Source organism: Alternaria postmessia, assembly GCF_024291825.1.
Source record: "Alternaria postmessia strain BMP 2775 chromosome Unknown scaffold_4, whole genome shotgun sequence".
Taxonomy (NCBI): domain Eukaryota; kingdom Fungi; phylum Ascomycota; class Dothideomycetes; order Pleosporales; family Pleosporaceae; genus Alternaria; species Alternaria postmessia.
In genome coordinates, this window is record NW_026260077.1 from 309,590 (window position 1) to 322,244 (window position 12,655).

Consider the following 12,655-nt stretch of genomic DNA (forward strand, 5'->3'; position numbering starts at 1 on the left):
GGTCACTGCCAGTGATGTGACGTCTAGCAGTGACCATGGGGCCCACCTTTGCGTACTGTTTAGGTTCACTCCACTCTCCCTATCGCTGTTCTCATTCGAGCAATCTTTCCTTGTCCACGCGATTCACCAAGGAAAATCTCTCTCGCTAACAATCATATCCACTGTAATGTACCATGAGGAAGCCGTTCCCAACTAGATCGCGATCAGATGCGGCAATAAATCTTGCAGTCTCCTTGTGTAACATTGCTACCGTGGATCTGGCGACTTGAACAGACCGTACTCGCAAAATGACGCTTCGTGACTAACATTTACTATCGCAGTCATTGGCTACCCCCGAAAGAGGTTGGTAGGATTACCATATCATAGCCATTCATCATTGGTCCACCACATTATCTTCGCCTCGAGCATAACTCGTGGTCGGTTCAGCTAAGAATTGATGAGAAGGAGCCATCTCATGTGTTGTTATTGGTACCTTCCATAGCTGCCAGCGTACTGCCTATAAAGCCAAATCCTCCATAGCATTCAACCCATCACTCTTATACTCCAACAAGAATCATAATTCTCCCCTCGAGTCTCATCCAACACATCTTTTTCCAACAGACATTCAAATACCAACTTCGTACAACACACTACATTCTAGAAAATGCCTTCCTGCAGCCTTAGACGCCCCGACAGCCCAGTCAAGAACAAGCGCCCCCTTGATACTGGAGCCATTTCTATTAGCATCCATGACGTCTTGTCTTGCGCGCCCAGAAATGACATGTTTACTACGATAGCCAACACAACTGTCAGCCGGTCCTCGTACACACGAAATCCTCAGACGTGCAATTCCAGCAAAGTACCTGGAAACAGCTTCAACACCTCGTCTTCCACCACCACAGGCAGGTATATTCCTCCTGCAGACCGCCTGTCTTCTACCCATCACCAAAGTCATGTTCATCCGAACTACAACACCCTAACTCATCCCAACCAACTTTTCTCAGCCCCCTATCGCCCGTCACCTTCAAGTCTCTCCACTCAAAGAGGAGTCAAACCACCCCCTAGTCTCGTCATACCACAAGCTCAGAACCCACCACCGAGGCTTTCCCCTCATCGAGGTCCCAATTCACCTCAAATCTTCTACACCCAACAAGGTCGATACCAGCCTCCAGGCCTCGAAGTCCAACGCGGTCAATTTCCAGTAGAACTCCACGAAGCTTGGTATCACCGAGATAGCCAGCACGGCTGCCCTGGATGTGTGCATGAGAGTCTCGTGCCTCACACTTTCAGCAGATTCCATTGGCCGGCATGTCCTGTGTCTGCGACGAGGGAAATGGCTGCTTGGATGTGAGGAGGTAGTGGGAAGGAAAGCATAAGGGGTCTATCTGCTAGATATCTCTGGCGCCAGACGTAAGGCTTCTAGCACCACATACAAGGGAAAAGCTAACAGGTATAGAAACAACAAGTCCTAGCTTGCAGCTTACATTAGCTCCTAACAAGGAAACTTGTACAAATTCATAGTATTGTAGACTTCTAGATCTTCTATCTACGTCTATATTATGTCAACACGCTTTATTGTAGTAGGAACAAGTATTACCTAGGTGTGCTCCAAAGAGATGTTTAGCGTCTCTCTCCAATGTAGTATAGGGTGGATTTCTTTGGTTCAGTGTAGAATTTGACGGAATAGCATCGCCGCGAATCGAGTTGAGAAGCCTGATGCATGATGTATTAGAGAATGAGGATCAGCTCAAAAAGTTTCGTTTGAAAGCTCGAAGGAGTACAAAAGAGTATGCGTGATGGTACATATATCAATATACAAACCGTGACCCCACAACGCCAAAGTTCCGCTCTTCAATGCTCCTTGCTCGATGCCAACCCCTTCTAACACCCAATGTATGCCTATATAGACTCGCCGGTCTCAGCCCTCGGCCTCATTCCATCAGGCGTAAATGTCCACCCCCTGCCCTCAGTGGGCGTCATAGCCCTCCTCCTCTCTATAGGACTCCATTCCATCATACCGGGCGCCGGAAGCCCTGCAATGGCCGCGTCATCCCTCGCCCGCTGTCTGTTACTTTCAACAGAAGCCCTCCCCTCTGGCACACCTGCATTCGCGCCTCCTAAACCTTCGGCATCAGTAACCAGCCTGACGCCTGCGGTACGCTGCCGCTCCCTCTCCTTGACCGCGCGTTTCCCTTCTGCTTTCTTCTTCTCAAACTCGATGATGAGAGTCTTGAAATATGCTTCTGCCGCTGTGGTGGCCGAGTAATGAACAGGTGTCCAGCTGTAGCTATTACTCGCCAGCGGATTCGCTCCATACTGCAGTAACATCCTTAGCGCTTTCAATTCTCCCGCCGCAGAGGCATGGTGCAGCGCCGTGTTGCCCTGCGCGTCGCTCGCAGAAAGTATACTGGGTCCATGGAGGATCAGCGTGGGGATGAGATGCAGCGTCCCGGAACCAGATTTACACGCCAGCATCAACGCGTCGAGACCAGCTTTGTTCTTCCAGTCTACGGATTCAGGGAAGCGCTTGGCGAGGTAGACGCCGCATTCTTCCTTTCCAGCGCTTGCGGCCAGCATGAGAGGTGTTTCCCAGTCGTTGTTACGGCTGATCATTCCGTCTTCGTGGCCCGCGTCGACGAGGAATTCGGCGATGGATGTGAAGCCATGTTTCGCAGCGAGGTGCAGTGATGTGTTGGAGCGGTCTTCGAAGTCGGGATTGCGTAGGTACGTGTGGTTGTTGCGGATAATGCGTTGGACGAGGGCGAGGTCGTTGAGTAGGATGGCGCGCCGGAGTCGCCGGGGTACGTCAATCCTGTTGTTGGACATTAGGGACGGGTTCGGATGGGCTGTGTGCGGCGGCGGGTCGAGTTACTCTGTGGGACACGACTTACATGGCTGCGGCAGTGAATCATGATTGAGTGGTCAGACGGCACGGAGATGATGGCAATCGCGAAGTAACGTTCGCGAGGGAGAGCTGGTGTGGGGCGGGAGCGTTGGGCCTTGGACAAGCTGCGGGGACGTTCACGGAATCTTGCTGCAACTGGCTAGTTCTCGCGCGGATGCGCAGCATGGATCCATCTGTCAGATTAGCGACTCTTGTAGCATCCATCACATGCCACTGGTGTGTTCAAACTTATGTGGTGACGTCTCAGATTTGTTCTATTCATGCATCATTACGATGTCTGTCCCACACTGTCTGGAACGTCTATCAATGCCAGCCCTTATGCGGCTATCTTACACGCTCACGGAATGAATCGTCCAAGCTGTATGACCCCTCTACAAGCCTTCAAAGTCTCCACCCGCGTCGTCCTCGTCAATGTCACCATCTTGGATCTCCTTGGCCAACTCGCGCTCCCTCTCTCGCGCCTCCTGGGCGTTCTTGAGTTCCAGACGATGTTGGTTCATGGGGTATCGCATTGCCTTGACACACTCGTCGTGCAGGGTCAAGCATGCCCGGATACGCTCGTGGAATGCCTCACCAGGCTCACGAGTTGCGTAGATATCACCGGCAACCTTGGTCTGCATGAATCCTTTCTCGTGATCAATAGAAGCCTCTATGACACCATCGCGGATAGCCTTGGCAACAATGTACTCGGCCGACTCCTCGCTCTCAAGACCAAGACGGATGCAGATGTCGCGGAGCGAGATGCGCGAGTATGAAAGCGACAGCATACGGATACCAGTCTTGATGACGTTTTGTCGCAGGCGCAGGATGAGGGTGTAGGTGCCATCGCGCTGGAAGACGGACGAGGACGTCTGCACCACCTTCAGGAAGCCTTGTAGATCACCAACGCGCACTGCCTGAACGAGGCGGAAGTAAGGCTCCATAGCACGCTCCAGACGGGGCTGGCTGAAGACCTCGCGCTCGGGAATGTCACCCATCAGCAGCTCAACGACTACCAAGAGCTTCATCGAAGCCTGGTAGAAGCCTGTTGCGCAGTGAGCAGAGGGCGACTTGCGGGTGGCGCTGATTAGGTGTTCGTGTGCCTCGGTGTAGGACAGCTGAATAGCCCGTATGCGGCCAAGGTAGTACAGGTATCTCGCAACCTGGTTGTTTGGGGCTTGTGGTGGGAATTGCGTCTGCGCAACAAGGAGATCGGCTTGTGTGATGTCGGCGGTCGAGAGGTAGTTTCGGAGCAACAGTGTGGTAACGGAGGCCTGCGTGTCTGGGTCTTTCCTGAGCACTGCGCTTCGGAGCGCAGCGAGCAGCTTTCCGCGGATTTGGATGACGGGCGACTGCTTCGACGGGGGCTTGGGGTCCATTTCCTCGTGGAACAGGGAGAAGTAGAAGTAGGCCTTGGCTGCTAACGAGTCCAATGTCCGCCTGTTCAGCTCTCGGATCTTGTCTACCAGCGTCTCGGCGAACTCAGCTCCCTCCTCGAACTCCTTCTGATCGTAGAGATAGACCTGCGCTTGTTAGCGAATCCAGCAGTCGTACCGTCTACAAACATACCTGTATCAGAATGGCTATGTAAATGTCCACCTCGGGCAGGGGCTCCTTGGTGTTGTTTTTGTTGAGTTGGACCTCCTCCTTGTACTGGGATACAACGCTCTGTATCGCCTCGCCATCCATGCCAATGTACTCGATGAAGTTGCGCGCCGTGGCGTTGTTTGGCGAGTATGTCAGGATGATGACAGAGCATAGTACACGGTCGGTGAGCCTCTTGCGGAGCGATGATATGGAACGGAGGGCGCGTAGGGTGAAGCGGGTATCGAACTGGGCGACGGCTCGCTCGAGGAGGACAAAGTTGCCCCGGATGTCTGTAGTCGTCGGGTCAGCACGGTGGTAGAGATACTTGCAAGCCGCAATCTCGGTGGCGATGATATGGTTCGGACACATCTTGCGGACCGGCCACGAGGTGGTGCAGTTGGTACAGGGACACTTTGAAGTAAAAGGCATGCTGCGCGGCGAAGTCGTCTACTTACCAGCAATGGCCTTCTGCTCTACATTCTCGGCCTTGGGCTGCTCGCCCTCGACGACGACGCCTTCCATGCTGTCCGCCATGATGGTCGCTCTTGATGTGTTTATGCGGAGAAGACGGAAGGTGCGGGTGATGTGGAGGGAGTGGTGGTGGATGTGGGTTGGTGTTGATGCTTTGCTGAGGTTGAGCTCCCAGCTTCACTGACGCCAGCGCGGCGGAACATCGGGGAATAGTTATCGAGCACCGGCCGGCCATTGTTTACACCCCGCGTCACCCCGGTACACACTTTCTATATACAGCTGACGCCCATCATGACACTTTTAGATGCACATCTAGAGCAAATCTCGCTATGCGCCGCGTCAATCGCAGAGTTGCCGTTGGTCCACCGTCCATTCACCTGCTATAGCACTCGACTGAACACACCCCAGGTTCGCCCCGCCCAAGATCTTTACCAACGCCTTACTCCAAAACCATGATATCACGAGCTTGATCAGAGACACTGAAATCCACGAACGCGCTCTGTTCTCCGTCCCTCCGCCACCCGCAGCTCCTAAGCATGCCGAACCAGCTCCATCTACCAATAGGCGCAACACCATCTTCAATCCCAATGGAGGCGGCGGCACAAGCACATCTGGAGGCGGTGCAAATGCTGTAAGAGCACCCAGACGGAACACGGCTGTGGCTGCGGTGCTCGGCAATGAGCTGGTGGAGAGGATTCGACGAGGCGGCGGAGGAGGAGCAGGCTCAGGCCTAGGCTACAGAATGTACAATGGCAGCAACAAGAACGAAGTTGACGTTGAATCCCTGCTGGAAGGTGCCGAGAAATTGCTCCGGGTCTAGTACGTCTTGGAATACTACAAAACATTACTCGTGGCTAACCAAACGTAGCCCCATACCAGGGATCCACGACAGAATCGCAGCCATGCGCCAACGACATGCACAGGTCGCAGCCTCGGTAGAATACTACGAAGCACGCCTCGCCGAACAACAAACTCAGCTTGGTAAGCTGAGCAGATCACGAGGAGACTACATGGACGAAGATGTTGACGAGGTCGAAGAGGAGCTGGAGCCTGTTGCGGCGCCAATGATGGAAGAAGACCTAAGACGGGAAGAAGAGGAGACGCGTCAACTTGAGAAAAAGAAGAAGGAACTCGAAGATCGTGTTACCTCCATGTCGAGAGACATATCTGGTTTGCGATAATAGCCCAGAAAGGTTGTGACTGTGGTTTGAACTTAGGCTAGGAGTTACAATAAGATACCCCATGTTTTTGCCTCAAAAATTTGTACTTTCTGCCGTGTGGCGTTGAAGCTATAGCTTCAGAAGGATATTTATTTCAAAGTATTGACACATAGTTGTCTGATCAAAGCCTTCTCAGGGGCGTAGGATAATGAAAAGATGTCATAATGTAAGTTTACATAGCAGCAGGCACCGAAGGGCACATCTTATGGCGTAATCATGTTTAATTCGTAAGTCATTACTAAGGATATCTTAAGTATCGAAAAGGACATTGAACAGGTCTCCATATCTATGCCCCAAGCTCGTCATCATAACGATGGACATGTGCTCGGCCAGTGACACCTGTTGTCAGGTATCGTTACCATCAGTCCTTTAGAACAGCGCACCACCAAGCATGGCGCCACCAAGGAAACCAGCTGCGATGGGTAACCCTGCTCCTCCTCCATAGCCGTATCCATACGGCCTACCGTACGGTCCAGCTGGACGCATATACCGTACGCCTGGATTCCCGAACTGTCGGCCACCGTATGGGTTGTATCCGTAAGCTCCCCTTGGAGCGTAAGGACCATGAGGTGGCTCGATGTACACGTCTCTGCCCTGACGGTCCTTGCCTAACAACTGCGGCTGGCCTGTTTCCATGGCGCGTATAAGTGCTTGCCGTGTACGGAGATGTTGAAGGTATGCTTGACGTTCTTGCTCTGCGCGACGGGCACGAGCTTGTTCGCGTTCTGTGTGGGTTTGGCCAGTGATCTTGTCCTTTAGCTTGCGAGAGAACTTATGTATGCCTGTGGGTTCACCAGGCGCCGCAGCACCCTTGCCCTTGGAAGTAGGTCGCGGAGGGAGTTGGTCTTCGGCGTCGGAATCCTCAGCTGTGAGGTCCTCCAGTGTCATGGTCCTATGCATGCGAGTGTGCTTCTTACGCTCTTCGGGGCTCAGCGTGTTAAGGAACTGCTCGTCGTCGTAGGGATGTGTCCAGATGCTACGCGGAGGATCTGCCTTCGTGTCGACGAAGAACTGATGTGAAGTCTCTGGGTCAAAACTACGTACCCAGCCGGGAGGTAGCTCGCGCATCTCGTCCTCCATGGAGCGCCGTCGGTCGGGTGGGATGCCATTACGCTCGGTACGTGCTGCAGGACCGTCGGTGGAGACACGATGTAAGCCAGGTGAAGGGTCGGCATCGAAGATAGCAGCTTCGTAGCTGGGCGGCGGCTCGTTAGGTGGATGTGATGTCGCCATTGTAGAATTAGTAGGTAGTAGAAAGTGATGAGGTGTGTTGGAGGACGTTCGTGTTAGTACAATTGAGGCTGTATGTTCCGATGGGAAAGAGTGAGTATTGTAGGACAGCAGATTACAGGTTATTGCAATGTATGTGAATGCAGTAGCATCATTTGGTAGGGGAAGTGGCGTCGATCATGATGACGTCAAGGTGTCTGTGGCTGTGCGACTCGACGGAGCTACGAATAGAGCATCTCCGATGGGATTCTGGCATGTGATGCTCGCCACATTCCTTTCCCCTACCATCCATACCACGAAGCATCATGGCTCTAGCATAAATCATGGCAAAAGCCTAGAAATTTTGCGCAGCCAAGAGAGCTATCTGGGACCATTCTGAGTGCACACCAGCCTCGTCTCTCCACCATGTGCGCCTGTCACACTGCAGATCTCTCCACACGGACAGAAGGCGCGTGTCTCACCGCAGTCTCGAGACCGACAACCGAGACCCCAGCCCTGGTTTCGGTAGTCTGAGATCTTGTGTTCAACGCTTCTTGCGCATAGGTGTTTTCTGGATCCATTGCCGAAATCATTGTTTCTTGGGTCCGTCAAGCCTGACCGAGGGTACTATCACGAGGGCATTGCGAACATGCTGAACATTATCTTCTAGTCCTTGAACCACAATACTTACACGGTAGGTAGCTTCCTCTCGAGTTAAGAAGAAGACAACAGCGATATATTTACCGCATTTAAGCAGCGTAAGTTTCGCACCACGGGCTATGATCCACAAGCTTCAATACGGCATTCCCGTGCTCTTCAAAGACCACGAAAACGCCGAGAAAACCAAATCGGCCTGGGACTACGTTAAAAAGGATGGTCACCTGTCAACTTCCCATCATCTTCTGCTCTACCAGAGACATTTGGTTTCACGTATCCCTGAGAACCGAGCCGCCCTTAACACAATCCAGATCATTAGCACCTACTCACGAATGCTTTGGGGACGCTGTACCGGACTTTCACTGTTTTCAGTCTCCCTTTGGATATGCCTGTGAAAGATTGGCACACGTTTTTCGATCATGCGAGCCAGCCATGATTCCACATGTATGGAGACCATACTCCATGTATCTACTGACCAACGCGCAAGCCCTGTATGTGACCACGACAACCGTTTCTTCGCTACAAATCTTACTGCATGAGCTTTCAATCCATTTCCAGAATTCTACAACACCACTGTCTTAGGCAAGGACTTATATCAACGAGTTCTAATCGTTACTAGCGAAGACTTTACGGGACGACCAGAGTGCCACAGTAATTCTGGGCTGGCTCTGGGAGCCTGTGTATGATGAGGCTTCAGGTACCCGAGACTCTTGTGTAATGCGGGGCGAGGTATTGGGAGCTTACTGTAGTAATCTAGCCGCGCCTAGAGTTTCCACTCTTCACACCTGAGCTTGATGTCTTAGGTGTATGTACCGACCTTCCTATAGTGATCATGAACGACGACAACCCGGTAAAACATCCCACGAGCCTAGGATCTCATGGCTTACCTACCTGGGTTATATATCTTGTCTCCCCTGCAGGTAGGCATTCTCCACCAAATTATCATCCATCATTCAACACACTCCTTCGTCGAGCTCCCATTTGAAACATACACGCGTACTGTACTCCAGTGTCACAACAGCACCCCTTTCTCTATCTGTCGTTTGTTTGAACATATTCGGTTGTCAGCATGGTGAAGCTGACATGCTTCTTGTTGGCACTTACCCATGTGTCCTCCGTTCGCAGTCTGCCTGCCAAAGGAGGAGCGAAAAGAGACGCAAACATAGTCATAGCCCGTGAGATAACCTTGACAGACGTCTCAGTCACTACAAGTTATAGCACAGCTATTACATCGTTGCAGTCGGTCTCTCCCACTGGCGAACCATCCGATTCGGGGGTATGTTAGAACCTGAAAAGACCCTTGCGAGACCTTGAAGATGCAGAAACTAACTACCAGTAGAGCTTCCTGACAGGCCTTCCCTCAGGCGGTTTCACAAAGGATCCAGCCGACGGTCCAGGCACTACAACCGCCACCAAGCCACTGTGCCCCAACGAAACGCCTCTTAGCCCCGGTCCCACAGCACCGTTCAACCCGGTTTCGTCGAACATCTTCCAACCCATTGCGACCGGGGCACCTCCGCAAGCCCTGCCTTCAAGAGCGGATCATCCCGTCCAGAAGCAGCATATCGACGATAAGGACGTCCCGATTCAGACCAACAAGTTTTACGCAAACTTCTTCCTAGGCAGCCGGTCTTTCTCGACCTGGACACACCCCTACTCTTTGTCGTGGGATAGCAACCCCAATGATGGCACTCATGGTACGTATTTAAGGCGCTGGGGTTGAGCCATTGCTGATTTAGGCTCCTTGCTGTTACAGGTATTGCCATTAGTCACACCACACGAGACAAATTTGCCTTCGTCCCCGATGCAAACAACACACGGTTCTTCATCTCGCCAATTGGTATCCATCATATCATACTAACCGCTGCGGAGCTGAAGTCCGATACCTCTCTTTCGCTTGAGCGCTTGGGAGCCTTCTCGACGTGGGTGAACTTGCGACCAAACAGTATGCAAGGCACTCGCATCTTGATGTCTCTTCCCGTTGCTCAGGGTATGGGCATGGTGACCGCTGTCTACGATAGGGCAAAGCCGGTAATCAAAACCACTGTCTTCTTCCTTTCTCTGGACTGGGTTGAGCGAGTCAACGGAATCACGGACAAATACCGGATCGTACTCAATGATGGCTCACACTGGCTCTTGTACGTTACATCAGACGGTTCCATCGGTACGCTGCCCTTCGTATTGGAGAACAGCACTACAATCACTGGTCCTGCCGATTTTATAGGCAAAATCCAAGTCACCAAGAATCCATCCGGCGAGGCAGTAGAAAGCATATTTGATTACAGTGCCGGCGTATATGCTGTCAACGCGACTATTTCTGCGACAGTCAACGGAGCTTTCGGAAGCTACACGATAGATTGGGCCAAAGGTGGCCTCGTGGAACGACCGCTGCTTATGTATGCACTACCTCACCACGTCGAGTCGTTCGATCAACAGACGGCTGCTAGTTTGAAGGACATCACTCTTGTTACAACCACGAAAGGCTTCGCACGAGCCATCGTCGCTGACCGGATGACCATGGTGGAGAACGACCTTCCTGACACTATTGGGTTTGCTCCATGGGCTAAAAATCCCAACGCGGCTGGGGGCTCGGAGAACATCAACGTGAACTCACAGGCTCTTGCGCTCATAAATCAAGCTGGCATAGCTGAGCTCAGCCAGGACATGATCCGGCAGACATCGCTGAATAGCATGTACTATTCCGGCAAAGGCCTGGCCAAGTTTGCTACCATCATCTATACGCTGAACAGCATGACAGGCAACAGCCAGTATGCTGCGGCTGGTTTGGACCGTCTCAAGGATGCATTCAACGTCTTTGTTAACAATACCCAGCCTGAGCCGCTGGTCTACGATCAGGTCTGGAAGGGCATCGTCTCGGGCGCCAGCTACTCAGGAGACCTGGGGCTGGACTTCGGAAACACGTTATACAATGATCACCACTTCCATTACGGGTACTTTGTGTATACTGCCGCTGTCATCGGGCATCTTGATCCTACCTGGCTTGGTCAAGGCAGCAACAAAGCCTGGGTTAACTCCCTTGTGCGCGACTTTGCTAACCCAGTAGCCGACGAGTATTTCCCGTTCCAGCGCTCATTTGACTGGTTTCATGGTCATTCATGGGCAAAGGGTCTTTTCGAGTCCGGTGACGGAAAGGACCAGGAATCAACATCCGAGGATACCTTTGCGACTTACGCGATCAAGATGTGGGGTAGGGTCATTCAGGATCCAAACATGGAGGCTCGCGGAAATTTGCAGCTCGCCGTGCAAGCGCGCAGTATCAAAAACTACTTCCTTATGGAGGCCAACAACACGAACCAACCTGCAGGCTTTGTCAAAAACAAAGCCACCGGTATCCTCTTTGAGAACAAGATCGATCATACTACGTACTTTGGAGGAAACATTGAATACATCGAGGGCATACACATGATTCCTCTGAACCCGTCGTCCGCCTATACACGTCGTAGGCAATTCGTCCAAGAAGAGTGGGCCACGTACTTTGACAACGGACGCGCCGAGCAAGTCCAAGGCGGCTGGAAAAGCATCCTGAAAGCCAACCAAGCATTATTCGACCAAAAAGCCTCGTACGAGTTCTTCTCCAACCCAAACTTCAACGAACAACTCGATGGAGGCGCAAGTCGCACATGGTATCTGGCTTACTCGGCGGCCCTGTTGGCTGCGGATGAACTTGCCACACAGCGGGATCTGCAGATGGATTATGCTGGTCCGGAGCTGCCGTTGGGCTCTGCACAGAAGATTGAGGCACGTGGGTCGCAGGCGGTTGGGGAATACAGTACTTGGTCTTCAGGGTTCAACTGGCCTACTCCGTCTAGTACCAAACCCGCTTGGTCTTCAGGATTCAATTGGCCTACAAAACCTGGCATTGAACCAACAGCTACTTCGACGCCTACGGAGCCTGCTATGGTCACCATGGTGGCTGGTACTGACACACTAGACAAGAAAGATGATAGGAAAACCCTGTGGCAACTGGCTCTCTAGATAGGTGATTGTGAGTGTGAGATAGTTCCAGCGTGGACCTGGCGGTTTGATCTTGTCTCTGAAAGTTGATATATACCTACGCTTATAGACACTACACCTAGAAATACAAAAACGCAATATGTCTTACAATTGGCTGAGTTTCACGTCAGCAGCGTCTTTCGGTGCAGTGTATGGTCAGTAATGTGTGAATGTACAGGGAAGACCATTGAGTTCATCTTAGCGCCCTGGCGCCTGTTTTCTTACTCCCAAACTCACATCTTCGCCGCGTCCAAAATCTCCGAAACATCCACTTTGTCCGTGTTCCAGCAATGAAGTTTGTCAGGGCTTGGACAGGAAGAGAAGAGTATGCTTTCACCGCTACACTTCACCGCCTCTCGTACTCTAGTCAGGAAAATTGGTGGGGAACGGCTAGAGCGGAACAACGTCTTCGGTCATCTACTACTTCGTAAGCTACAAAGCGCATGGTTTAAGCAGCTCTATGCAGTGAAGCCGCGCGTGCCACTCCTTTGTGGCGCGTGGAGAGTGGCTTGTCGTCGTGGGCTGAATTGCGACAGCTCCAAGTGGCCAGAGAAAAGCGGCCTAATTGTATTGCTTCTAATTCCAGTTAAGGGTCGCGGACATTCCATCTTTAGAACAAAACCACACCCGCCAT

The 12,655-nt window shown here is 52.1% G+C and overlaps 5 protein-coding genes across 5 annotated transcripts; 2 read left to right on the forward strand and 3 right to left on the reverse strand.

Annotated features, from left to right (window-relative positions):
* Window positions 1-1,878: 1,878 nt before the first annotated feature.
* Window positions 1,879-2,805, reverse strand: J4E82_001133 (uncharacterized protein; the record flags this gene model as incomplete). Its single annotated transcript, XM_051727450.1, has 1 exon — window positions 1,879-2,805. One exon carries the CDS (start codon window positions 2,803-2,805, stop codon window positions 1,879-1,881), a length of 927 nt encoding a protein of 308 aa, XP_051592763.1.
* Window positions 2,806-3,255: 450 nt separating this feature from the next.
* On the reverse strand, window positions 3,256-4,984 carry J4E82_001134 (uncharacterized protein; the record flags this gene model as incomplete). Its single annotated transcript, XM_051727451.1, has 3 exons — window positions 3,256-4,386; window positions 4,433-4,740; window positions 4,906-4,984. The coding sequence occupies 3 exons, from the start codon at window positions 4,982-4,984 to the stop codon at window positions 3,256-3,258; spliced, it is 1,518 nt and encodes a 505-aa protein (XP_051592764.1).
* Window positions 4,985-5,212: 228 nt separating this feature from the next.
* On the forward strand, window positions 5,213-6,102 carry J4E82_001135 (uncharacterized protein; the record flags this gene model as incomplete). The annotated part of the gene is made up of 3 exons (XM_051727452.1): window positions 5,213-5,277; window positions 5,330-5,740; window positions 5,790-6,102. 3 exons carry the CDS (start codon window positions 5,213-5,215, stop codon window positions 6,100-6,102), a joined length of 789 nt encoding a protein of 262 aa, XP_051592765.1.
* A 408-nt stretch (window positions 6,103-6,510) lies between these two features.
* On the reverse strand, window positions 6,511-7,374 carry J4E82_001136 (uncharacterized protein; the record flags this gene model as incomplete). Its single annotated transcript, XM_051727453.1, has 1 exon — window positions 6,511-7,374. One exon carries the CDS (start codon window positions 7,372-7,374, stop codon window positions 6,511-6,513), a length of 864 nt encoding a protein of 287 aa, XP_051592766.1.
* A 1,511-nt stretch (window positions 7,375-8,885) lies between these two features.
* On the forward strand, window positions 8,886-12,003 carry J4E82_001137 (uncharacterized protein; the record flags this gene model as incomplete). Its single annotated transcript, XM_051727454.1, has 4 exons — window positions 8,886-8,927; window positions 9,248-9,283; window positions 9,347-9,704; window positions 9,764-12,003. 4 exons carry the CDS (start codon window positions 8,886-8,888, stop codon window positions 12,001-12,003), a joined length of 2,676 nt encoding a protein of 891 aa, XP_051592767.1.
* Window positions 12,004-12,655: the final 652 nt, after the last annotated feature.